We start from the raw sequence: 23,613 nt of genomic DNA, 5'->3' as shown, positions 1-23,613 counted from the left end.
GATGTATTTACTCCTGTGTTCATCTCACATATCTATTTCCTTCACTCTTAATTTGAAGACTAAATTCATTATTTTGCTCCTGGTATCCATCCTTTGGCCTCTTGTCATCAACTGCAGTTTTTTTTTTTTTTTTAAGATTTTATTTATTCATTCATGAGAGACACAGAGAGAGAGAGAGAGAGAGTGAGAGAGAGAGAGAGGCAGAGACACAGGCAGAGGGAGAAGCAGGCTCCTTGCAGGGAACCTGATGCGGGACTCTAGCCTAGGCCTCCAGAATTATTCCCCAAGCCGAAAGCAGACACCCAGCCACTGAGCCACCCAGGCATCCCATTGTCACCAACTAAAGATTTTGAAGACAGAACCGACATACCACGAAAACAAGTTTACACTTTGTTGTTTCAGGAAAATTGCTTATTTCTTCTGATTAGGATTAAATTATTTTAAAACTCCAGAATTGATTCTTACTCTCTTTTCCTGGACTTCATGAGAAGTCAATAAAAGCAGGCAGGATTCATGGGAACTGTATTCTGTGTTCTTGTGTGATTGAACAAATTTATTCCCTTCCTACAGGGAGGACAGTTTGACTCAGCATAAAATTCTTCGGCCTCCCTTTCTTTTCCTGAGGAATTGATTACATTGCCCCATTGTTTCTAGGATTAAACGTTATAGTGTAAAAGTCTGAAGCCAGCCTGCTTTTATTCACATTTATGGATTAACTTGATTTTTTTTCTCCTTACTAGTTATATTTAACCACTAAAATCTAGTTATTTGAAATATGTTGATTTGTGTTTATTCTGGGATTTGGTGTTTGTTTAAATTGGTAGTTTGAAACCTCTTGTTTTAGGAAAGTAATTTTGAATATTATCTTGAATTTTTATTTTCCTGATTCATTCTTCTGTTTTTTTTTCTTTCACACACAGTTTATGCATTATGTTGCATCTTTTTGCCTTCCATATCTTTAATTTTCTTTCTAATCCTTTATAACTCTTAGGTCTTGTTTTGTTCCATTTTATTTGTTGTCTTTATTGGTTATTGGGTTTGTGACTGATCTTTGTGCTAGTACTTTTGTAACCTGTGTCTGTGGTGGTTTTCTCCTTTGTTTTCATTGCTTTCTTGATCTCTATAATCCTGTTTTTCCTCTTTTGTCTTATTTCCTTGAGCTTTTGTAAGTTATAGCCTTCAGCCCTTATATCTCATTGAGTTCTTGTTTCATTAGGAGACTTCTTTTTGATTAAATTATTTCATGGAAAGATATATGGTCACAATTTAAATTTGTTCTATGGCAGAATCTTCTTGCATATATTCTCTGTTTTATATTTATTGTAATCTTTTCTCTCTTTTGGCACTTTAAAGAAATTATTACATATTTTGCTCACTGTTCTTATTTGAATAAAGGGAGTTTTCTTAGAAAGCCTAGTTTTAGAGTGATATTATAGGAGAAGAGCTAGTAAATTAAGATACTGAGCAAGTATCTTGTCCTATGAATAGCCTGGACTAACAGGCAGTCTCCTTGAGTCACCATCAAATCCTACCTGATAAAGATTAGTCAGTGCAAGATAGCTTGTAATCTTCCGAGATGTCTTGATGTCTTCTTACAAAGGTGATAGGTCTTTGAGTTTCTTTTTTCAGCCTCAATATTCTTGCCATTCCTCTGCTCCTGACTAGGTTTCACATGATTTGCAGAGCCATTTTTCACATGCTGGTTTAAATATGGAAGGCTCTGGAACACCTGGGTGGCTTAGTGGTTGAGTGTCTGCGTGTCTGCCTTTGGCTCAAGGTGTGATCTGGGTCGGGGGATCAAGTCCCACATCAGGCTCCCTGTGAGGAGCCTGCTTCTCCCTCTATGTCTCTGTCTCTGTGTTTCCCATGAATAAATAAAATCTTTAAAAGATAAAAAATAAAAATAATAAATATGGGAAGTTGGCTTTTTATTAATCCTCTGAGAATGCTCTGTTTCCTTTAGAATACTCTGTGCTGATAGCCACGCCTAGAATCTGCAGTAGAAGATCCTGTGTTATCCTCCTTCATCAGTATCATTTTCACTGCCCTAGGCAGCCCTTCTTCATTCACTTTAGTTGTATAAATATTACCTGAGTTTGTTGATGGTGGAGTTTACATTTCTGTTTCAATGGTCCTTGTTTGTTTTAGTTAAGTTTTAAGAAGGTAGCAGAGATTTCTTTATTCCATTTCTTTTTTTTTTTTTCTTTAAAGATTTTATTTATTTATTCATGAGAGACACACAGAGAGAGAGAGAAGCAGAGACACAGGCAGAGGGAGAAACAGGCTCCATGCAGGGAGCCCGATGTGGGACTCGATCGCGGGTCTCCAAGATCATGACCTAGGCTGAAGGCAGTGCTAAACCGCTGAGCTACCCGGGCTGCCCTATTCCATTTCTTATATCAGATATTTTGTTTGTTTTAAAACATTCATGCTATTGAAAGCATACATATAGGAGCAAATGAGTGGCTCAGTTGGTTGAGCGTCTGATCTTGATTTAAGCTCAGGTCATGGTCTTAGGGTTGTGAGACTGGGCCTCACATTGGGCTCTGCTCTCAATGTGGATGGAGTCTCCCTGGGATTTCCTCTCACTCTCTTTTCCTTCCTTTCTCCCTTGACTCCTCTTCTACTCGTGTTCCCTCACGTGCTTGCACGCACTCTCTCTCTCTCTCTCTCTCTGTCTAAAAAAGAAAAGATACACATACATAAATGGTTACTTTAATTCTGACAATATTGAATTAAAGATTTTTAAACAGTATCTAGAGAGTTTTAAAAAAGTAACTCAAGGGGTGCCTGGCTCACTCAGTCAGTAGAGCATGTGACTTCTGATCTTGGGGTTATAAATTTGAGCCCCATGTTGGGATTACTTCAAAATATAATCTTAAAAAAAACAAGTAACTCAAAATAACTTCACACTGATGAGTACACTATAACGCATTCAAATACTTTGAGTATTAAAGTTTTGTTTTTTTGTCATTTGCTACTTGAACTGAGTTACCTTTAAATTCAAGGTAAATTCTGAAATTGTTTGAATCTTTTTTTAGGCGTTTCATCAAACGGGTATATGTGTCTTTGCCAAATGAGGAGGTATGTATCTATGTTTGAATTTTTTTTTTTTTTAACACAGAAACAAGACCTACCATCTTGACAATATTGATTTTCCAATCATTAGTACAGCCACACTGGAAAACAGTTTGGCAATTTCTTTTTTTTTTTTAGTTTGGCAATTTCTTAAAAAGACAAATGTAAACTTAACCATAAGACCCAATAATTCCTTTCCTAAGAATCTGCCCAAGACAGATGAAAACATATGTCTAACACAAAGACATGTATAAGAATTTTTAGATTAAAAAAAAAAAGAATTTTTAGATTTATAAATAATAGCCAAGAACTAAAAATCTAAGATCTAATTAGAGAATGGGTAAACAAATCTGTTGTGTGCATTTAATTGACTACTGTTTAACAATAGGTATTTGCTAGGATTCAGGTATTTATACATGCTATATAATATGGAAAAACCTCCAAAACATACTAAATGAGAAGACACCAGGTATAAAAGATAATCTATCATATGGTTCCACTTGTATGAATTGTCCAGAAAAGGCAAATTTCTAGAAAACAAAGGAAATTGTTTGCAGAGTTTAGGGGTAGGAGTGGAGATTAACTGCAAACAGACATAAGTGAACTTTATTTAGAGTGATAGAAATGTTCTAAAAGTGGTCATGGTGATGGTTGCACAACTATATATTTATTAAAAGTCATTGAATTATACATTTAAAATGGGGAGATTAATGTTACATGAAATCATTCCTGTATAAAAGTGTTTATTAAAAATGGTGATTGTCGGGGCACCTGGGTGGCTCAGTGGTGTAAGCATCTGGCTCTGGGTTTCTGCTTAGGTCATGAGATCAAGCCCTGCATCAGGTTCTGCACTCAGCCACAGAGTCTACTTAAGACTCTCTCTCCCTCTTCCTCTGCCCACCCCTGCCCCGCCCCATGCTCTTAAGCATTCTCTCTCTTAAATAAATGAATCTTTAGAAAAAAATAAAAATATTTAAAAAATTAAAAGTTGTGGTTGTCTAGCCCAAACATTTAACATCCTTGATAGCAGCAGCTACTTCCTTAGTGCTTTATTTGGATTATCTTTAAGTCTCTCAAGAACTCTCAAAAAATGGTGGTTTGTTTGTTTATTTATTTTTCTTTAAAGATTTTATGTATTTAATTGAGGGAGAGTGAGTGAGCACTAGGGGGCAGGGAGAGACAGATGGAGAGGGAGAAGCAGATTCCCTGGCTGAGGAGAGAGCCCAGTGTGGGGCTTAATCCCAGGACCCTGAGATCATGATCTGAGCTAAAGGCCACGCCTAACCAATGGAGCCACCCACGTGCCTTGCAAAATGGTAGTTTTAACTCCAATTAACAGACATGAGCGAGCCTCTAAGAGAGTGACTTATTTATGATCATTCAGCTAACTAAATAAGGGTTAGGATTTGAACCTAATTTTTGGATATTTCATTAAGCTAATGGTTGGAGCTGATAATTCTTTAATATTTCTTTTCAGACACGACTACTTTTACTTAAAAATCTATTATGTAAACAAGGAAGCCCATTGACCCAAAAAGAACTAGCACAACTTGCTAGGTGAGTAATTTGATTTGGTCTATCTTAAAGCTTTTTTTTTTTTTTTTTTTTAAAGAATTCTGTTTTGTGTATAGTTAATTATGAAATGAATAATTTATTTTTAAGAGAACTTCACCTCATCCTTTAACTTCCTTTACCTTTTTTTCTTATCTCTTATTTTTATATATATGGTTTCTAAATTTAAATTTCTAGATCTTCTATAAGACCTGACCTACATATCCAATGATGGCATATTCTTTTTATAAATTTATTAAAACTTGTAAGTGGTATTAAAATAATTTTAAAAACTTAAAACATCTTGTATCTCTGCCTACACCAATGCAAATATTTTCTTCTTTCCTTTTTTCTTCTTTCTTTCTTTTCTTTCTTTCCTTTCTTTCTGCCTACACCAATGCAAATATTTTCTTCTTCTTTCCTTTTTTCTTCTTTCTCTTTTCTTTTTTTCTTTCTTTTCTTTTCTTTCTTTTCTTTTCTTTTTTATTTTCTTTCTTTTCTTTCTTTTCTTTCCTTTCTTTTCTTTTCTTTCCTTTCTTTTCTTTCTTTTCTTTTCTTTTCTTTCTTTTCTTTTCTTTCTTTTCTTTCTTTTCTTTTTTCTTTCTTTTCTTTTCTTTCCTTTTCTTTCTTTCCTTTTCTTTCTTTCCTTTCCTTTTCTTTCTTTCCTTTCCTTTTCTTTCTTTCTTTCCTTTCCTTTCCTTTCCTTTCCTTTCCTTTCCTTTTCTTTCCTTTTCTTTCCTTTCCTTTCTTTCCCTTCCTTTCCTTTCTTTCCCCTTCCTTCCTTCCTCCCTTCCTTCCTTCCTTCCTTCCTTCCTTCCTTCCTTCCTTCCTTCCTTCCTTTGTCTCACAAGCAGGGGAAATAGCAGGCAGAGGGAGAAGGAGAAGCAGGCTCCCCACTGAGCAGGGAGTCCAATACAGGGCTCGATCCCAGGACCCTGGGATCGTGACCTGAGCCAAAGGCAGATGTTTAACCAACTGAGCTACACGGCACCCCACGGATATTTTTATACAAACTTGTTCTCTAGTATTACACATAATTTTTTTTAACTTTTGCATCTTCAGCTTTTCTTATGAGTGGTATACTTAAGTAGAAACTATAGGAGGTGTACTTGAATTTTAGTCATTAAAAATCTCATAAAGTAATTTAAATACTCAAGAAGTATGTGAAGTGTTAGTAATTTTAGTAAAAACCCTGAGTTCCAGATACCTATGAGAAAAGAGTAAATTCAATACTTGGAAATATTGAGGTTCTTCTCTGTCATTGCAATAAAGAATGCAGCTAATAATGTTTAATCTCAATAGTTATATAACATAGTATGTGCTAAGTAAATGCTTTCTTTTCCTGTTTTATTTTCTTCTTCCTTTTTGTGTCCCCTCCCCCCCCAGTTTTTAGTTCCCCTTGATAATCTCTTGGCTGCCCAGGACTCTCCACTGTGGCATCCCATTCAGGTGTTCCTTTTTTGCCAATGTCTTCTACACCAGACTACACCAGACTCTTCCTTTACCCTATCTGTCCTATGTTTAAAGAAATGTACCTTGGGGACCTGACTGGCTCAGTTGGTAGAACACGTGACTCTTGATCTCAGGGTTGTGAGTTTGGGCCTCACGTTAGGCATAGAGTGTCCTTGAAAAAAATTTTTAAAAATTTAAAATTAAAAAAAGAATCTACCTTGATTGACAATGTTTTTTGTCAAGATAAAGAAATATTAATTTACAGAGCAATAATTATGGTTATGTGTCAGTTAGCTAGCAATGGCTTATAGGTGTTATCTTTTCCAAGGGATGTATTTAAAATTTAATGGAGCCTCCTGGAGATGTAATATGCCTTAATCTAAAGAAATGGTTCTCATAATGAAAATTTCAGGCATTCTGAGGACTGCCATAGACTATTTTGTTTGTTTTCAGCAAGTGGGCCTTTCTGTGTCCTTAAAATCAAATGACATAGCTCTCTGCTTGATGATAGAGGCAAACTAGATTTTACCCTCTTTTTACATGGAGATTTTAAATCTGCAAAGATGAAAATAATTTACTCTTTCTTCCTTCCCATTCTCAGAATGACCGATGGGTATTCAGGAAGTGATCTAACAGCTTTGGCAAAAGATGCAGCATTGGGTCCTATCCGAGGTATGTGTATAGAGCCTATTTATTAGACCACTTTAGAAGCTTAAGAAGTCCCTATTGAGAGGTTTGTTTTTGTTTTAATAAGAAAGCATTGAAGCTGTTAGAAAACTTATTACAAAATAGTTTCTAGAGTTAGAGTCAGCAACTCTAGAGACTGAGAGAGTAAAGGGCCTGATAAATATTTTAGGCCTAGGGGCCACATAGGCTCTCCGTTGCATATTCTTCTGTTTCTTTGTTTGTTTTTACAAACAAAAATGCGAAACCATCTTAGCTCACAGTCCACGGGTCAGTAGTAGACCATGACCCCTATTAAAAACAACAGTTTTCAGTTTTTTTTTTTTATTAAAAAATCTTTGTTATTGAAATATAGTTCACATACGTTATATTCATTTCAGGTGTACAACATAATGTAGAAAACTCTGTACATTAAACAATGCTTACCACGATAAATTACCATCTGCCATGTTTCACTTCTTGATAGTAGGTAACCAGCAGAAAATAAAAATAAAAAAAATAAAACATTTTTAAGCAAGCAAAAAAGAAAAATAAAGGGGAAATGTTCTTATCTGTTTTTTTGGCTCTTCTCACTTCAATATTCTGATATCGCTTGAAATTAAAAGTGTCTAAAGGGAAGCTTTTATTTGTATTCTTATATGTTATCTTTTGAGGAATTGCTTTGATTTGATTCAGAGTTATTTGCTGATTGTGAAATACCACTATGATACCACTTTAGATATTCTCAACTGCTTTTCCACAGCCAGTATGGGGAGTGGGTAAATGATGCTCTCAGGTATGCACGCAGATTGCTGGCTGTGACAATAAAAAGGAACATGAAACATGAAACTTCTAGAACTTATCTCCCACAATGAAACCGTGTACTGACTCAGAATTGCTGGTTTGGAGAATAAGAAGTGTAACCTTGAGAACATGGGCAAAGCATTCTAGTCAAACTTGCTGCCAGACCATGAAATCTTGTTCAGAAAGTGGACTCAACCAATCACTAATATATAAACCATTTGCCTTTTTTCCAGAAAATTTTAACTATTCTGAAGCAAACAAAAGTTACTGGGTTTAAAAAAAAAATCAAAACACCTTTGTAAAGAACAAGCTGCATTCTTTTAAGTTCACTCTTAAACTTTGTAAATTTTATTGTTCTTGAGCAATATGCAAAGAAATTGAATGCCTCCCAGTTACTCCTAAAAAGGACTATTATTAAGCATTTATAAATTGTGCTCTTAATATTAATGTGTCTTCCTTTTAATACAAATAATTTATATTGAACTTGTACTTTTAGATCATTGTACTTGGTTTTGTGCTTCAGTAACTTAAACTTAGAAATTTTTTTTTAAGTGATTGTCTTATATTTTACAGAACTGAAACCAGAACAAGTAAAGAATATGTCTGCCAGTGAGGTATATTATTTTATAATTATCATTTCTTTGCTCTGGTTCTCTATATTGTAAGATAGGTTTTGTCTGGATTTTTGTAGTTGATATGATTAGAAGATAGAAAATGTTAACTTTGCTTCATTTCAAAATATACAAGCATATTAAATTACAATCCCTTATGTTCTTTGGTAATGGACAAAAAAACATTGTACATAGTCATTAAGTCATTTTTCTATCAAATCATAGAAAACTTGAGGATTTTACTCTTGTAACAAGTTAATCCCTTGATGTTCTACTTTGTGAGATTCTCAGCATTTATTTTTGTCCTTATAAAAGCAATTCCAGGGCATCTGGGTGGCTCAGTCCATTAAGCGTCTGCCTTCATCTCAGATCATGATCAGGGTCCTGGGATAGAGACAGGCCCATGTCAGGCTCCCTGCTCAGTGGGGAATCTGCTCCTCCCTCTCCCTCTGCCCGTCCCCCAGCCTGTGCTCTCTCACTGTCTCTCCAATAAATAAATAAAATCTTCTTTAAAAAGGATTAAATAAATAAAACAATACCATTGTAATGTAATTCATTACATTTTCTTAATATGGTAGGCCCTCTTATGAAATGCTGAGGCATTTCTTTTGAAAAACATTGCTGCAAAATATGACATTGCACATGCAGAATGTTTGTAATAACTATGTAAGCAAATATTTAAAATTAGTCTTAAATCATATTTATAACTGATAACTGATATGTCAGAGATATTTTTTACCGCCCAAGTTTCAACAGCTATTGAGGAGACGGTGAACTCTTAACAGAGAGAATGAATGTATTTTTTTTAAAGATTTTATTTATTTATTCATTAGAGGGAGAGAGAGAGAGAAGGCAGAGACACAGGCAGAGGGAGAAGCAGATTCCACACAGGGAGCCCGATGTGGGACTTGATCCCAGGACTCCAGGATCACGCCCTGGGCTGAAGGCAGGTGCTAAACCGCCCAGCCACCCAGAGATCCCGAGAATGAATGTATTTGAGTACATTTTGGCAGTCTTTTTTTCTTTAAGCTTCTGAGTAAACGTCATTGTTTTCAGGTATTTTGTGCATAGTAGTTAATTAACTACGTTACTAAGAATACCCTCACACTTATTGCAACCACCATTTCATTTTAAGTCTAATTTACCTAGAGTGTCTTTGATATGAGTGAAGCTGGGAATAGAGTATTCCACATACCTTCTTTGGCATTTAGCTACTATTACCTTAAAAATTCACATTTAAAGTATAAGTTCCAAGTCCCTTTTATTTGATTCATAATTTTAATTCCACATTTACTTTTTTTTATATGTAAGTACTATACAGCTTGTGTTCCCAAAGTGTCTTGTGGATTTTTAAAAAGTTTATTAAGAATATCCCATAAATATATATTTTTAATGTTCTTATAGCATAAATCTGATAATACCTTTCTACTCAAAAAGTGAACATCATGCATGAATTCTTTCTTCTTCATACACCATTTCCCTGCTTTGGACCCAGGATAGATAAACTCGATATCACCTATACTTTGGCCCCTTAGCTTCAGACTAGGAGAGGCCGATTGTGTGACAATTTAGGCGTTTGTATTTGTCCCATGGAAAGACCACGTGGAGTAAAGGGACTAATTAAGGTAGTAATGAGGGCAGCCCGGGTGGCTCAGCGGGTTAGCGCTGCCTTCGGCCCGGGGTGTGATCCTGGAGACCCGGGATCGAGTCCTGCATTGGGCTCCCCTGTGTGGAGCCTGCTTCTGCCTCTCCTGGTGTTTCTGCCTCTCTCTCCCTCTGTGTCTTTCATGAATAAATAAATAAAATCTTTAAAAAAAAAAAAAGGTAGTAATGAGCTAAAAAAACTGGCAAGTGAATTTCAGTAAGAAGCAGTCTACAAATTCTCAAATGATTTAACAGGCAAAAACCACTCACCTCCTCATCTGCAAGTATTCTTCACTCTGTCTCAAGCTTTGTTAAGACCATAGCATTTCCTGTGGAAGTCCATTGGGAAGACTACTTGTACCTATAAATGGAATGCTTTGATACACTGATTAATATCTTATAATAATTTTATGAAAGCAAGTAGGTGGCTGCTTAGGGAATAGAAATTCTTACAAAGCTGTCCATTATTGCATGAGAAAAGAAAGCAGTTTTCCACTGATAGTGCCTTTGTTAACCTTTGTATATATTTTGCCCATCCTTTTTTTTTTTTTTTTTTTTTTTTATATTTTGCCCATCCTGAGAATATACATACAGTCAAACTTAAGCAACATTTTTCTTTTTCTTTTTTTTTTTTTTTAACACTTAGAGTGAGCGAGTACGGGGAGGGACAGAGAGAGAACATCTTTAAGCAGACTCCCCAATGAACAGGGAGCCTGACATGGGGGCTTGATCTCATGATCCATGAGATCACGACCTAAGCTAAAAACCAAGTTGGATGCTTAACCAAATGAGCCACTCGGGCAGCCCAAGCAACATTTTTCTTCACTGAACTAAGTCAACCTAAATATAGTTCCTGTTTAATTTGAAGAATAAAGAAATTTTAGGTCTATTTACTTTTTTTAGTAACTCATGACTTTAAAACAAGATAGTTCTGTTGTATTGCCATAAAACAAATTGCCTAAAAACAGCTTAAAATGGCACATATTCATTATCTCACATTTTCATGGAGTTGGGAATATGGGCATAGCTTAGCTGAGTCATCTGCTTCGAGCACTCTCATAGAGTTGCAATCAAAGTGTTGGCCCAAGGTCTCTTACAGAGCTGTAATCAAGCTGTTGGTTGGGGCTGTAATCATTATAAGGCTCAACTGTGGTAGATCTACTTCCATGCTCACTTACATGGTTCTTTGCCAGATACACTTCCTCCCTCAGTTTTTTCTAGCCATAGGCTGAAGGCCTCCTTCAGTTCTTTCCCACATAGGCCTCTCTAACATAGTACTGAGAGCAAGCAAGCCAAGAAGAAGAGAAAGTACCAACAAGATGGAAGTCAGAGTCTTTATAACCTAATCCTGAAAGTGACATCCCCATCGTTTTTGCAGTATTGTTCTTAATTTTTATTTATTTATTCAAGAGAGACACCGAGAGGCAAAAACACAGGCAGAGAGGGAAGCAGGTTCCCTGCAGAGAGCCTGATGCAGGACTTGATCCCTGGATCATGATCTAAGCCAAAGGCAGATGCTCAGTCATTGAGCCATTCAGCTGCCCTAATGGTTTTAGTATTAATAATTTGGTAGTACTTTTAGCTGTTAGTTCTGGACTTAGGAGTTAATATTTATAAAATGCTTAGGAATTATATTTATAAAATACTTAAAACAGTCTGGCAACAGTGGATACTATGCACGTGTCCATAGAATAATTTTAAAATACGTAGTAATAGTGGCATTTTTAAGGAAATCTATTTTATCAGTCGCATTTATGAGAGGAAAACAAAAGTATTTGGTTTCTACAATTGTATACTAGAATTGTATTTAGTCATTATTTAGTACAACTTAAATAACTGTCTAGTCAGGTACTGGTGTGTGTGTGTGTGTGTGTGTGTGTGTGTGTACCTGGGATGTGGGATTGAGTCCCTCATAGGCACAGGGAGCCTGCTTCTCCCTCTGCGTATGTCTTTTCCACTCTCTCTGTGTCTTTCATGAATAAATAAATAAAATCTTTAAAAAATAATAGAACACAAGTAATTGTATTGTATTCTGTGTTTTTAAAAGATAGTCCTGGGGCTCCTGGATGGCTTAGTGGGTTAAGCATCTGCCTTCAGCTCAGGTCATGATCTCAAGGTCCTAGGATCAAGCCCCAAATCAGGCTTACCACTCAGTAAGGAGTCTGCTGCTTCCTCCTTCTCTGTCCCTCCCCCTGCTCATGTGTTCTTTCTCTCTCAAAAAAATAAACAAAATGTTAAAAAAAAAAATAAAGGTAGTACTAAAAATTGTTGGTTATAAATTCAGGGTATAATGTACTTTGTTTTTAAAGCACAAAGTTTGGGGCACCTGGCTGGCTCAGTCAGTAGAGCATGTGACTAAGTATTAGGGTCGTGAGTTTTTTTGTTTAAAGATTTTATTTATTGATGAGAGAGAGAGAGAGAAAGGCAGAGGGAGAAGCAGGCTACCTGCAGAGAGCCCAATATGGGACTCGATCCCAGGACCTCAGGATCATGCCGAGCCAAAGCAGATGCTCAACCGCTGAGCCACCCAAGCATCCCAAGGGTCGTGAGTTCAAACCCCATGCTAGGCATGGAGCCTACTTAAAAATAAAAGAAAATAAAAAACAAAGCACACAGTTTGTATCCACTTTAACTGTAACTTTGCTATTTCATTATTTCGTTTTGATAAGACATCTTTGCCGATTTATTTTTCTGCAATTAACTGCCAGTTGCTTTTTCCCATTGTATACATTCACCTCTTACTAACTTTAAAATACCATATATAAATTTCATATATATATATATATATACCATACTATATATTTCAGTTGGAATTTCATCAAAAGCTTTTAAAACCTTAATTTCTATAACAAATAAATTTTATTCAAGAATATCATAGTAATACATTACATTCATCATCCTTCTACACTTTGGGCTTTAGGAAGAAGCCAGTGTGTGTTTTACAGTTAAATAAGTAAACATGTAGGGCTCATATGGTGATTATGTGGTAACAATATGTCCTTTCCTTTTTGACTAAGATTAGGCTACAAGTTACAAATGTGGGTGATTTTCTCAATATGTGTTCATCAAGATATGAGGGTATGAAGTAGTTAGATTGGCTTTTATAAGAGTAATAAAAAGAATAAATATCAGTTGACATTTTGTCTCAAATTCTCCTTTCACTTATTTTTTGTCAAAATACAATGTATATATTAGTGACAATTTCTAAAACTATTCATTTTGTACCAAGCTCCTTTTGGTTTTAAAAATCCTTTGGTAACTAAAGATATATGTTAACTCAGGATTCTTTTCTACATTCTCATAGCCAATTAAAAAGGTCAGAAGGGATCCCTGGGTGGCGCAGCGGTTTAGTGCCTGTCTTTGGCCCAGGGCGCGATCCTGGAGACCTGGGATCAAATCCCACATCGGGCTCCCGGTGCATGGAGCCTGCTTCTCCCTCTGCCTGTGTCTCTGCCTCTCTCTCTCTCTCTCTATCATAAATAAATAAAAATTAAAAAAAAAAATTATTTAAAAAAAAATAAAATAAAATAAAAAATAAAAAATAAAAAGGTCAGAAAATAAGACCAAATTAATATAAAATGCATTATAAGTAATATTAGTATTAGAAAATTTAAGATACAAGCATCTTCTATATTGTAAAAAGTATTGTTTCCTTAAGAGTCTCATGCCCTTCTTGTAAACTTTTCCTCTAATAAACCTAACATGACTTTAGCTAGAGTATGCTTGTGGTGAGACTTGAGAATTCTGTATGATGGAATTGTGATTCTTTTTTCTGCTTGTCTGTTTTTTGTCAAATTTTCTTTAATGAGTGTTTTCTGTTTTTATAATGGGAAAACATTATGATTTAAAATTTTAGGGACCCCTGGGTGGCTCAGCAGTTGAGCACCTGCCTTTGGCCCAGGGCATGATCCTGGAGTCCCAGGATCGAGTCCCACATGAGGTTCCCTGCATGGAGCCTGCTTCTCCCTCTGCCTGTGTCTCTGTCTCTCTCGCTGTGTCTCTCATGAATAAATAAATAAATAAAATCTTTAAATAAATAAATAAATAAAAATTTTAAACCTAGGAAATTAAACACATATCGTAAAAGTAGATTAGTATAGCATTTTGGTAAGATTTCTTATATAGCAAACTTGCCTAACATATATGTAAAATAAGATGACTGGCATGATTTTCTAAGAATATATTTATAACCCAATAAACAACAGCATCATTACTTTAATCCATTTTTGGGTTAATTACTGTATATATGTTAATGATTTGTATTGTCATGTGTTTTTTTTTTAATCTAGATGAGAAATATTCGATTATCTGACTTCACTGAATCCTTGAAAAAGATAAAGCGCAGCGTGAGCCCTCAAACCTTAGAAGCATACATACGTTGGAACAAGGACTTTGGCGATACCACTGTTTAAGGAAAGACCTTTGTAAGCCTGCAGAACATTTTGCTTTTGAAGAGAGAAACACCATCTTTATTGAATAGTTATCAGCTACAGAAATTCAGCCTAAGTTTACAGGACTTTTCAGAGTCTTACAATTACTTGTACACCCTAGCAGATGAACCATAAAACAAATTTAAATAAAATATACAATGCAAATGGAGTATTTTGTTGAAGGCCTTCTTGCCTATGTTCATGGTTATCCTGATGGGCACTGTAAGTTAGAGCACAACAAAAACTGATTCTGGTCTTCTTTACCAATATAATCATAATGTAAATAATAATTTGTATATCGTGTTGCAAATGAAAGTATTCCAGAAACAGTGAATGGTAGAAGACACAAGCGCCTTTGGTTGTTTGTCTTCTGATGTCTTTTCTTAAAATAGTAATTTTTTCTATTTTCCTCTCCTACTGTTGTCTTTACTACAGATGATTAGAATGCCAAATTCTCGAAGTTTCTTTTTTTTCCTTTTTTTTTTTTTAAATAAAACAAGTCCAGTGTGCCAAATGAAACTTCTTCCTATGTAACGGTAATAGGAAAAAGTATTTTGAAGGTTTTTTTCTTTTTCAAAAATCCAGACATTAAACAATTGCATTTCACTTCACATTTTTCTATTACCTTGCTACCAATTTAGAAAGCAATTTGTTGATAGCAAAAAAGCAAATCTTGTAAAATAGAGACAGTTAGGAGGTTTGAGTCACTCTGTCATTACAAGATGTAGATCAATCCTCATGTGACCTGCAGTATTTTTTTCTAATATATGTCAGAAATTTATTGTAGACTGTTAATTTATTCCTAATGGAATTTATTTTCTGCTAGAATGATTCTAATATTTAAAAAGGCCAATCTTAACTGCTGTAAAAGTGGTCCTGTGTGAGAGAAGGGAAGAACTGAGAGATAAGACATTTCTAATTTATTGCTTATTGCTTTCTTACTGTTTACAGGATAATTATAAGCCAGTGGATCTACCATCTTTTATTCTTAATAATTATTAATCCCCCTTCAATGAAACTTTAAAAAATTACTGAATTTTTATACATTGCATACATTTTATAGGTTTCTTGTGCTCACTTTGTTAACTAAAAAGTTAGTCTGTTAATCTGTCTTTTGTTCCCCAAAAATGTATAGTAATTCCATTTCTTGTTTGTATAAGTATGCCTGGATTTTATTATAAAACTGTCATTGTAGGAAGTAGACTCATATCATGGCTTTTTAAATATTGTAATAAAGGCAAATGGATATTTGCCCTTAGTTTACTGGTTAAAAGTTTGTTTACAGAAATTTTCTTTGGTGCTTTTATGTAAAATGTCATGGGTGGAAAGAATAATTTTATAATAGTAACAAAGATTTTTTCATTTAAGAAAAATATCTTTGGTTTTGAGGGAATACATTAAAATTAAAAACTTGCCCCAGCTAAATAAGAATTTTATAATGAAGACATACATTCTTTTTAATTTTATTCTTGTTCTTGTTAAAGATTTAATCTACATATAGATGTATTGGTTTCTTAAGATAATGTGCTATTTGTAGCTGTAACTCAAATGTCTCCTCTAATCATGAACTTAGAACTCCCTAGATAACAGAAATGAGGGTTGAGATAAATAGAAAAGAAAAATTTTTAAGCCAGAACCATGCCTATTTTCAATCACATGTTGTATCTTTTTAAGGTCTCAAACATTACAGCATCAATCATAAAATATTGATAATGAAAGATCATACAGTATACATGATGACAAGAATTGGGAATATCCAAAGTTAAAACATTTTCAGTAAAGCTCATAAAATTTCACTTTGTATTTTCATTTAGAAAAGGATTAACATTAATGAAACTTGAATAACTGGTCAGTCATATTAAGGGTCTGTGTGCTTCATGCTCAACTTTTAAAATATGATATTTAAAATCATTCTATCTGCAGTAATGTAGCTCACTTTTTATTGGCATAGTTTTTAGATAACAAAGATTTCAAATGTTAAAAAATAGAAAAGTCAAGCTAATATTCTCATAAACACTGAATCACAATTATATATTACTGTATGAATAACCATCCATACAGTATAGAAGTTCTTTTACTTTCCTGACCAAAGTCTGAAGTTGAGCTTAGTGATAGAGAAGTATTTTCTATGGCTTACTTTTTATTTTATTTTCACTTTAAGCTGGTTTTTTTTTTCTCCTCATAGAATAACCATGAAAATAAGGTAATGATATAATTGGAGGCAAAGGGATTCGTCTGTTTTTTTTTTTTTTTTTCTTTTTTTCAATAAAGATAGAAGTTGGCGAGGCTTTCTGAATATTAGACTTCGTTTGTGACCTTTTGGATTCTGTGTTGAACTGTCATATTAACTTCTTAAAAAGTAATGCTTAAACATTAAAAGTTAGTGTGCTCACTTTAATATGGCAGTGTTTTGTAAACTATATTAAAACTTACTTTGAGCCAAAGGAAAGAATCAGTACTATCTTTCCCTGATAATGGTAAAAGTTTATTCTAAGACAGTCTGCCCATTGAGGTTGTTAGGTTTCTGACCATGCTTTGTGCTTAGGAAGAAGTGAAGGAAAAGCAGATACGAGAATTCCAATTTAAGTAAATATACAGCAGTCTATTTATAGGGTAAAATTCTTTATATTTTGTACAGAAACTAATTCTTTTGGTAGAATGAACCATTTAGTTTGGCTTTGGACTCGAGTCAGAAAAAGAATTTCCTTGAAGTGCTTATCTCAAATTTTAATCTGGTCTTTTGTATTTTTTCTTCAGAAGAAAAAAAAATGAATTAAAGGGTTCAGCTGCATAAAGTGGATTTTTATCCTAATGGATTGGAAATAAATGGTAGATTTTATTTTGCCTTTAATTATTTTTATTTGAAACTTTTTGAGGTTTCAGAGGCTGCAGTCTAGCAGTGAAGGAGTAGCTTGTATTGGACTAACTCTTGCCCATAATAATTATAAAGTGAACAAAATATAAAAAGCAAAGATTAGAAGACTCTAGGGAGCAAGCAAAACCAGGCAGAAACTGCACAAAACCATGTCCTAGAAGAGATCCACATTAACTAGCTTTTACCCCAAGGGTAACTTCCAGTGTGTGCAAGGTGCTTAGAAAGAGACTTCAAGCAGAACCTAATAGTCTTTTTGGGCTAAAGAGTCACTTGGGGCTTGTAAAACAGCTGAAAATCAGGAAGGAAATCTTAAGCATTTCAGAGATAAAAGCCCCAGAATATGCCTACAGATTTCTTTCAAATCCTTGGTGAACTCCAAAATCGTATCCGTGCAGAGTAATATTCAAAGGAACCTAACAGAAAGCCATAGTTGGGGAGTCTAACGAGCTGTGGAGAGATGGAAGCTGCCAGGGGAATCGAGTTCGAGGTTTCAATCCCACTAAGAAGGGTCTGGCTAATGCATGCTAACCTCTCAGAACAGTGCCTACCATGGGAGTGCTTGGTTGGCAATTCCTGCCCAGCGACGACCCGTTCTCCAGCCACCGCGTAAAGCTCACCGCCTCCTTAAAACGCTCCGTGGGCTTCCCGTATCCCTTAGAAGGCAAAACAAAAACCGAACCAGCCTCCTTACCCCTAAATTAGAAACTCCTGCTCGGTCTGACCCATTTACCGTTTAGATCTCTTGGCTTCTTGCCCTCAAGCCCAAGGCTCCAGACACTGCCTTCTTTCGGACCCTCGGACACCTACTGCTTGTTTTATTTGGATGGTCTATCCCGCCTGGAATGATCTTCGCAAAAAGACTGGTCACTCAGAAGTCCCATTTCACTTCCTTAGAGCAGCTTTCTCGGACTACTATAAATCAGCGACCCAGTCACTCTATTGTCTACACGACACTATCCATACTGTAAACACTTATTCCCCCTCCCTCCTTGTTTCGTCTCCCTGACTAGTGCCTGATGCACACACGCGCTGCGTATTCTACACAGAATCTTTTTATTTCCCGTGTTCTACAATATTAGTTCCCTAAAATTAATTTCACGAGAAATCAGCGCTTTGGGAAACAGAACACAGTACTGTCTACACTGGTCTGAGTTCCAATTCGGCTATTAACGGAGAACCGGATGTATACGCCTCTGGGCAAGTTTCTTATTCGGCCTGGTTCCTCAAACGGGAATACTATTTCACAAAGCACTGCAAAAAAAAATTCTACCCCACAAGTAAAAGCGCTTCAGCACTAAGTGAGATTTTTCCTAACGTTACAAAGAGAACCTAGGCGCTCCCTGAAGACTGGGTCTTCAGCTCCCTCGGCTCCACCTACGTACCCCGGAAGCGCCTGGGCGCGGCCGCTCTAGCTGCTGCCTTCGCCTCTATGGCACGCAGGGGTAGCCTGGGAGCGGGCGGAAACGAGAGTCGGCGCACGCACTTCCGCCCCCGGGTCTCTCTCGGCCAATCGGCTTCCGAGGCCCCACCCCTTCCGCTCTAGGAAAACCCCAGCTCCCAGAGCGTCTTCCGGCGGGAGCTGTGCGGCTCCTTATCATGGTGAGTTGGCTGGGGGTCTGAGGGTTTCTGTCGTAGATGATGCCTCTTATCTTCTCGCATCCCGAAGCGGCCTTGACATGCCTCAGCTGCCCAAAGGAGGGGTCCTCGGAGTCGTGCTCGGGCCCCCGCAAGAGAAGCGGCTGACGTCCGAAGCGTTCATTGCCCGCAGAGCTCCGAACCCCCCGCGATCCCTCGCCAGGTCCCTTAGGCGCTTGGCATCCCGGCTCTGCTCGCGGCCGAGCTTTCAGTTCTTAGCGTTTATCACTTTCCCGTGCCGAGATATATACTTGATACAGAAATTAAAGTCTTTGCCGGCGCCGGCGTCTGCACCAGCAAAAGCTCTGAAAACAAGTCCAACCAACGGCGACCGTAACTAGTGATGCTTACTTACATCAGTGACGATACCGTTGTTCATAAAGAGGGTTATGAGTGGGGTGTTGAGGTGGACGCCCCACTCTGCAACCTGGCTTAGTGGAGCGCCAGGGAGCCTGATACAGCAGCAACTTTCAGAAGGCCGGTGGTTGCAGAGAGTCCAGGTGTTGGTAGAGCGTCTTTATTGCACATTTTTTCCCTGCGTTTGCAGATCCCACTATATACCTTACGGTTTCGGGGGAATGTGATTTTTTTTTTAAAAGAGAAATTCGTCTTTTTTATGCTTTTACAAATCAAATATACATATCTCTGAATTTTATCGAAAGATAAGTTGATTGTAATCTTGACGTCAAAAAAGGTACACACCAAAAAAAAAAAAAAAAAGGAACACACCGTTTTATCAGAAAAATTCTTGGATCTCTTGATAGCCTCCGTAGGAGAGAAGCACCACTTGTCAGTGCCTAAGCCATTGTCACTCTAGTACGTTTTTTCCTTGAGTGGAAATGGTCCCCCAAAAAGGTCTTATTTATACTTTCTTTTTCTATTGTAAATTTCCTGTAATCCCTCCTTTGCACACAGGAAGTTGGTAAAAGTTTACTGTCGGTGAGGCTGTCCAAATAGCCTTCGAGCTACTTTCTTCAAAATATTCACCACTGTGCAGCCAGAATTAAATTTCTGAAATTGGACTGTGTCACTCCCTGCTCACCCCCCCCCCCCCCCCCCCCCCGCCCCTTGCTTCAATCCTTTCCCTGCCATAATCCTCAAGATAAAGTCTTATATGGTATGGCACACAAAAGCTATGTGTTGTCAAGCTGCTAATGCTGCTGTCTTGTGTGTGTGTGTGTGTGCGCGCAAACCTTCTTTATAGCCTCTTTTTTCACATACATACATTCATATTCCAGTCACAGTGAAGAGCTTGCAGATGATGCTCTAAGGATTAGGCCTTTGCACCTAACTTGTATATGCTATTCTATCTGCTGGATTCAATCGTCTCCTACCCCTCATCCTTATCAATATAACCCTTATATGTCCATTAGTCTCTTTCATGAGACTTTCTCCTATATCTCAAGATACTATTAGGTGCTTCTGTTGTGCTCCCATGGTAATTAGTGCTAATTACCAGTAACATCTGTAGCCCTTACCAGACTATGTTAAAATTGTGTATTTACTTGTCTTCCTCATTTCCTAGACTGTAAGCTCTTTGAGAGCAGGACCTCTGTATTCACGCTGGTGTTCCCAGACCCTTGTAACAGTTCCTGGCCCAGAGGAGGTTTTCAATAAATACCTGTCTTTAAAACACCAAATAAATAGCTATGGCACTAAATTTTTATGCTTGAAACCATAATGCAAAAAAAAAAAAAAAAAGTAGCATTTAAGGTTTATTTTAGAAGTTTTGGGGAAGAAAGGGTTTATGAGTCACCCATGTTTTGTTTATTAAGGTGTTACTGTGCAAAACACAAGCTATCTTAGAAAATGTAAAGAAAATATAGCCCTTGTCATTAGTGAAGTTGCTAAAAAATTAACTTAAAATGCAGGATGACAAGATGCAGGCTATCCTGGCTAATTTGCAAAGCAAGTAGGGTAAAGAACAGTATAGTTTGGAATAATCTAGGAAGGCTTCACATAGAAGATCAGCCATGAAACAGTACTTTACACTTTACTCCATTACTCTTAATCTGTTCATTACTCTCATTTGGAGGAGGAAACAGGTCAAGTAATTTGCTTAAGTATTACAGGATTGTTAGAGCTTGGTTGGACAAGTCTGGCCTTTTCACTCTTGAGTAGTATGATCATGAGACGAGGGGTACACCAGTTTAGTTGGAGTTGATTCCCTATCTGGAGCAAGAGATAAAACTGAAAAGAAACAAGCTAAATCACTTGAAAGCATTAGATTTCAGGTTGTAAAATTAAGAGTTTATCATGATAGCAGTGGGGGACCAATATAATTTTGGAAAGTGACATGAACTTTAGGATTTTTGTGGGGTTTTATTTTAACCAATATCAGAATGGCATCAGAAATGGCCCTCTACCTTTTAGAAAACACTGTCTTAACCCAAAACTTTAACAAATAAAGTGGGATGAAGTTAGAGGATACCCAGGGATAACAGTGTTGAGCAGAATTTGTGCTTGGGACCAAATATCCTGCACATAATTCATTAAGAATAGGGTATTTTCATTAACATGACCATTAGCATCTCAAATGAAAATAGAATATTGTTCCTTTTCAGCTGAATTAGTTTAGCAAAGACTTAGAGTTACATATACACTAGTCTTTATTTGGATAACAAAATTAGTAACGCTTTTTTCTAATGCTTTATATTTTAAGTGTGTTTTACTTAAAAAAATTTTTATTGTGGAGATTTTCAAACACAGAAAAGTAGAATATAATATAATGAGCCCCCGTGTAGGCCCCTTGGCCTCAGTTAATCAACAATCTGGTTTTTAATGGTGATTTCTAGTGTTCAACTTAGTTTTCTGCCTTTTCTGAGTCTCAACCTAATGTAACTAATGACATGTCTGAGATTCGAAGAAATGGGATATACCTTTTTTTTTTTTTTTTTAATAACTACTGAGATGGTCCTAGTAGCTAACTAGGAAAATCATACCTGTGCTGGAGTTGGATCTGAAAGTTTCCCTCATTTTAAATCTGTTAATACTCAGTTCCACTGCTTTCTGTGAAATTTAAGTATTTAAGTCAAATTGGCCAACAATAGTGAGGTGGCAATGTAGTGTGGCTGTTATGGTGATTGTGGCCTTACTGTCAGGAAAGTATTTTGCTAAAATTAAAGTCCAAACAAGTAAGTGCATGGCGCTTAGCAAACAAATTATTATATATGACCCACTGAAAATTGTGAAAGATTTTTTTCCCCTAGAAACAATACTTTGCTTTTGGAATAACAATTGAAAATTTTTTTTCCCAGTTTATCTTTCCTCTCTAGGATTGTTTTTGTTTTTTTTTTGGGGGGTATTATATTCCCAAGATAGTAAAATTGATCAATTTTTTTCCCTTTACAACTTCTTGGTTTTATGTCCTGTTATGAAAAGTCTTCTCCATCTGCAAGATTATATAATTATACATCCATAAATTTCTTCAAATACTCTATAGTTTTATATTTTAGTTTTAACATGACAAAAAACTAGAATAAGAAATACAATGAGAATCTCAACTTGACCTTTTCCAAAACCATTTATTGGTAACTCATATTTTCTCCTCCTGATGTTGGATACTGCCTTAATCATAAGCTAATATCCTATGTGTGCTTAAACTCTCCTTTAATAAAAGCTAAAGTTTCCCGTACTTGAGTGGCAAATAACTCTCTAGTCTCCACTGTTTCTTCTCTTGGTGGTAACCCCACTGTTATGCCCTTTCTCTGCTGGTCCCGTACTGTGTACTAGCAAGGACTAAAGAGGCTATCCAGGATGTCAGATACTTTGCCTAAGAGAGAACCTCAGAGATTTTTCTAAAATAATAGTTTCCAAACTTTTCATATATAAAGCTTTGATTAGGTAAATTGAATTATTTTATTTCCAGTAGAGCTATCTGGCAAATGGCAAATGGTTTGCTTTTCTGGTTCAAAATTAACTATTCCATTTCAAAATAAAAGTGTGTAGTCTGGAGCTAAAATCCCTGGGTTTGAATTTCTGCTTAGCCATTTGTTAGCCCTTGGACAATTTACTAAAAATCACTTCTATTTCATAGATGATTATGAGAATTAAATGGATAAATACTTGTCAAGTGTCTAGAATAATTGCTTGCCACATACTGAGTGTTCAGTATATGTTAGTTGTTACCATCATATCCCATTACAGGATATGAAAAAGATTAGATGCTTCAATGCTGATTTGTTTATTTTTTATCTTAAAGGGGACAATTCATCTCTTTAGAAAACCGCAAAGATCTTTTTTTGGCAAGTTATTACAGGAATTTAGACTTGTAGCAGCTGACCGAAGGGTAAGTTATCTTTATTAATTCTAATTTTAATCATTGCACAGACAACATTATGACATTGAAAAAGATAATTTTTAAGGCATGTAGAAATTACTCGTGATCCCACCACACACTTTTTGTTTTTGTTTGTTTTTTAAAAAAATATTTATTTATTCATTCATGATAGACAGAGAGAGGCAGAGATACAGGCAGAGGGAGAAGCAGGCTCCATGCCGGGAGCCCGATGTGGGACTTGATCCCGGGACTCCAGGATTACACCCTGGGCCAAAGGCAGGCACCAAACCACTGAGCCACCCAGGGATCCCCACACTTTTTGTTTTTAAGTAAACTCTACACCCAACATCGGGCTAGAACTCATGACCCCTAACATCAAGAGTTGCATGTTCCACCAACTGAGCCATCCAGGCACCCCCTACCACACTGTTTTCATTTTTTTATGTTAAATAAGCAATTTTATTTATTTATTTATGTATGTATGTATGTAATCTCCGCTCAGTGTGGGGCTTGAACTCACTATGCCAGCATCAAAAATATCTTATATATTCTACTGACTGGGTAAGCCAGGCATTCCTGGCTAAGCAAAAT

General features: G+C 36.3%; 2 protein-coding genes and 1 long non-coding RNA gene across 12 annotated transcripts in view; 2 read left to right on the top strand and 1 right to left on the bottom strand.

The window, feature by feature from the left end:
• The window catches only part of SPAST (spastin), a 54,916-nt gene extending 39,410 nt beyond the window's left edge, over positions 1-15,506 (top strand). For all 4 annotated transcript variants that reach the window (XM_072770602.1, XM_072770601.1, XM_072770600.1 and 1 more), the window contains 5 exons: positions 3,042-3,084; positions 4,556-4,635; positions 6,683-6,753; positions 8,122-8,162; positions 14,093-15,506. In XM_072770602.1, coding sequence (XP_072626703.1) covers positions 3,042-3,084; positions 4,556-4,635; positions 6,683-6,753; positions 8,122-8,162; positions 14,093-14,215 — 358 coding nt within the window. In that variant the 3' untranslated portion in view covers positions 14,216-15,506. The remainder of the gene's footprint in view (positions 1-3,041; positions 3,085-4,555; positions 4,636-6,682; positions 6,754-8,121; positions 8,163-14,092) is intronic.
• Positions 90-19,060, bottom strand: LOC140601548 (uncharacterized). Of its 4 annotated transcripts, none has more exons than XR_012004553.1 (4): positions 17,657-19,060; positions 10,074-10,178; positions 7,192-8,543; positions 90-2,678 (listed from the first exon to the last, which is right to left on the bottom strand). It is a non-coding gene; the product is annotated as an uncharacterized lncRNA (long non-coding RNA). The 4 variants fall into 4 exon arrangements; XR_012004554.1 differs by lacking the exon at positions 90-2,678 and adding an exon at positions 4,617-6,253; XR_012004551.1 differs by lacking the exon at positions 90-2,678 and having other exon boundaries at positions 4,617-8,543.
• SLC30A6 (solute carrier family 30 member 6) overlaps positions 18,562-23,613 on the top strand; it is a 42,559-nt gene continuing 37,507 nt past the window's right edge. The window contains exons 1-2 of one of the 4 annotated variants that reach the window (XM_072770608.1): positions 18,562-18,707; positions 22,945-23,031. In XM_072770608.1, the coding sequence (XP_072626709.1) occupies positions 18,705-18,707; positions 22,945-23,031 (90 nt within the window). In that variant the 5' untranslated portion in view covers positions 18,562-18,704. Of the gene's footprint in view, positions 18,708-18,728; positions 19,244-22,944; positions 23,032-23,613 lie in introns of those variants that run through there. The other 3 variants (XM_072770605.1, XM_072770604.1, XM_072770603.1) reach the window with 3 other exon arrangements.

Source organism: Canis lupus, chromosome 12 (genome assembly GCF_048164855.1).
Source record: "Canis lupus baileyi chromosome 12, mCanLup2.hap1, whole genome shotgun sequence".
NCBI classification, from domain to species: Eukaryota; Metazoa; Chordata; class Mammalia; order Carnivora; family Canidae; genus Canis; species Canis lupus.
This window is presented reverse-complemented; position numbering and strand designations above follow the sequence as displayed.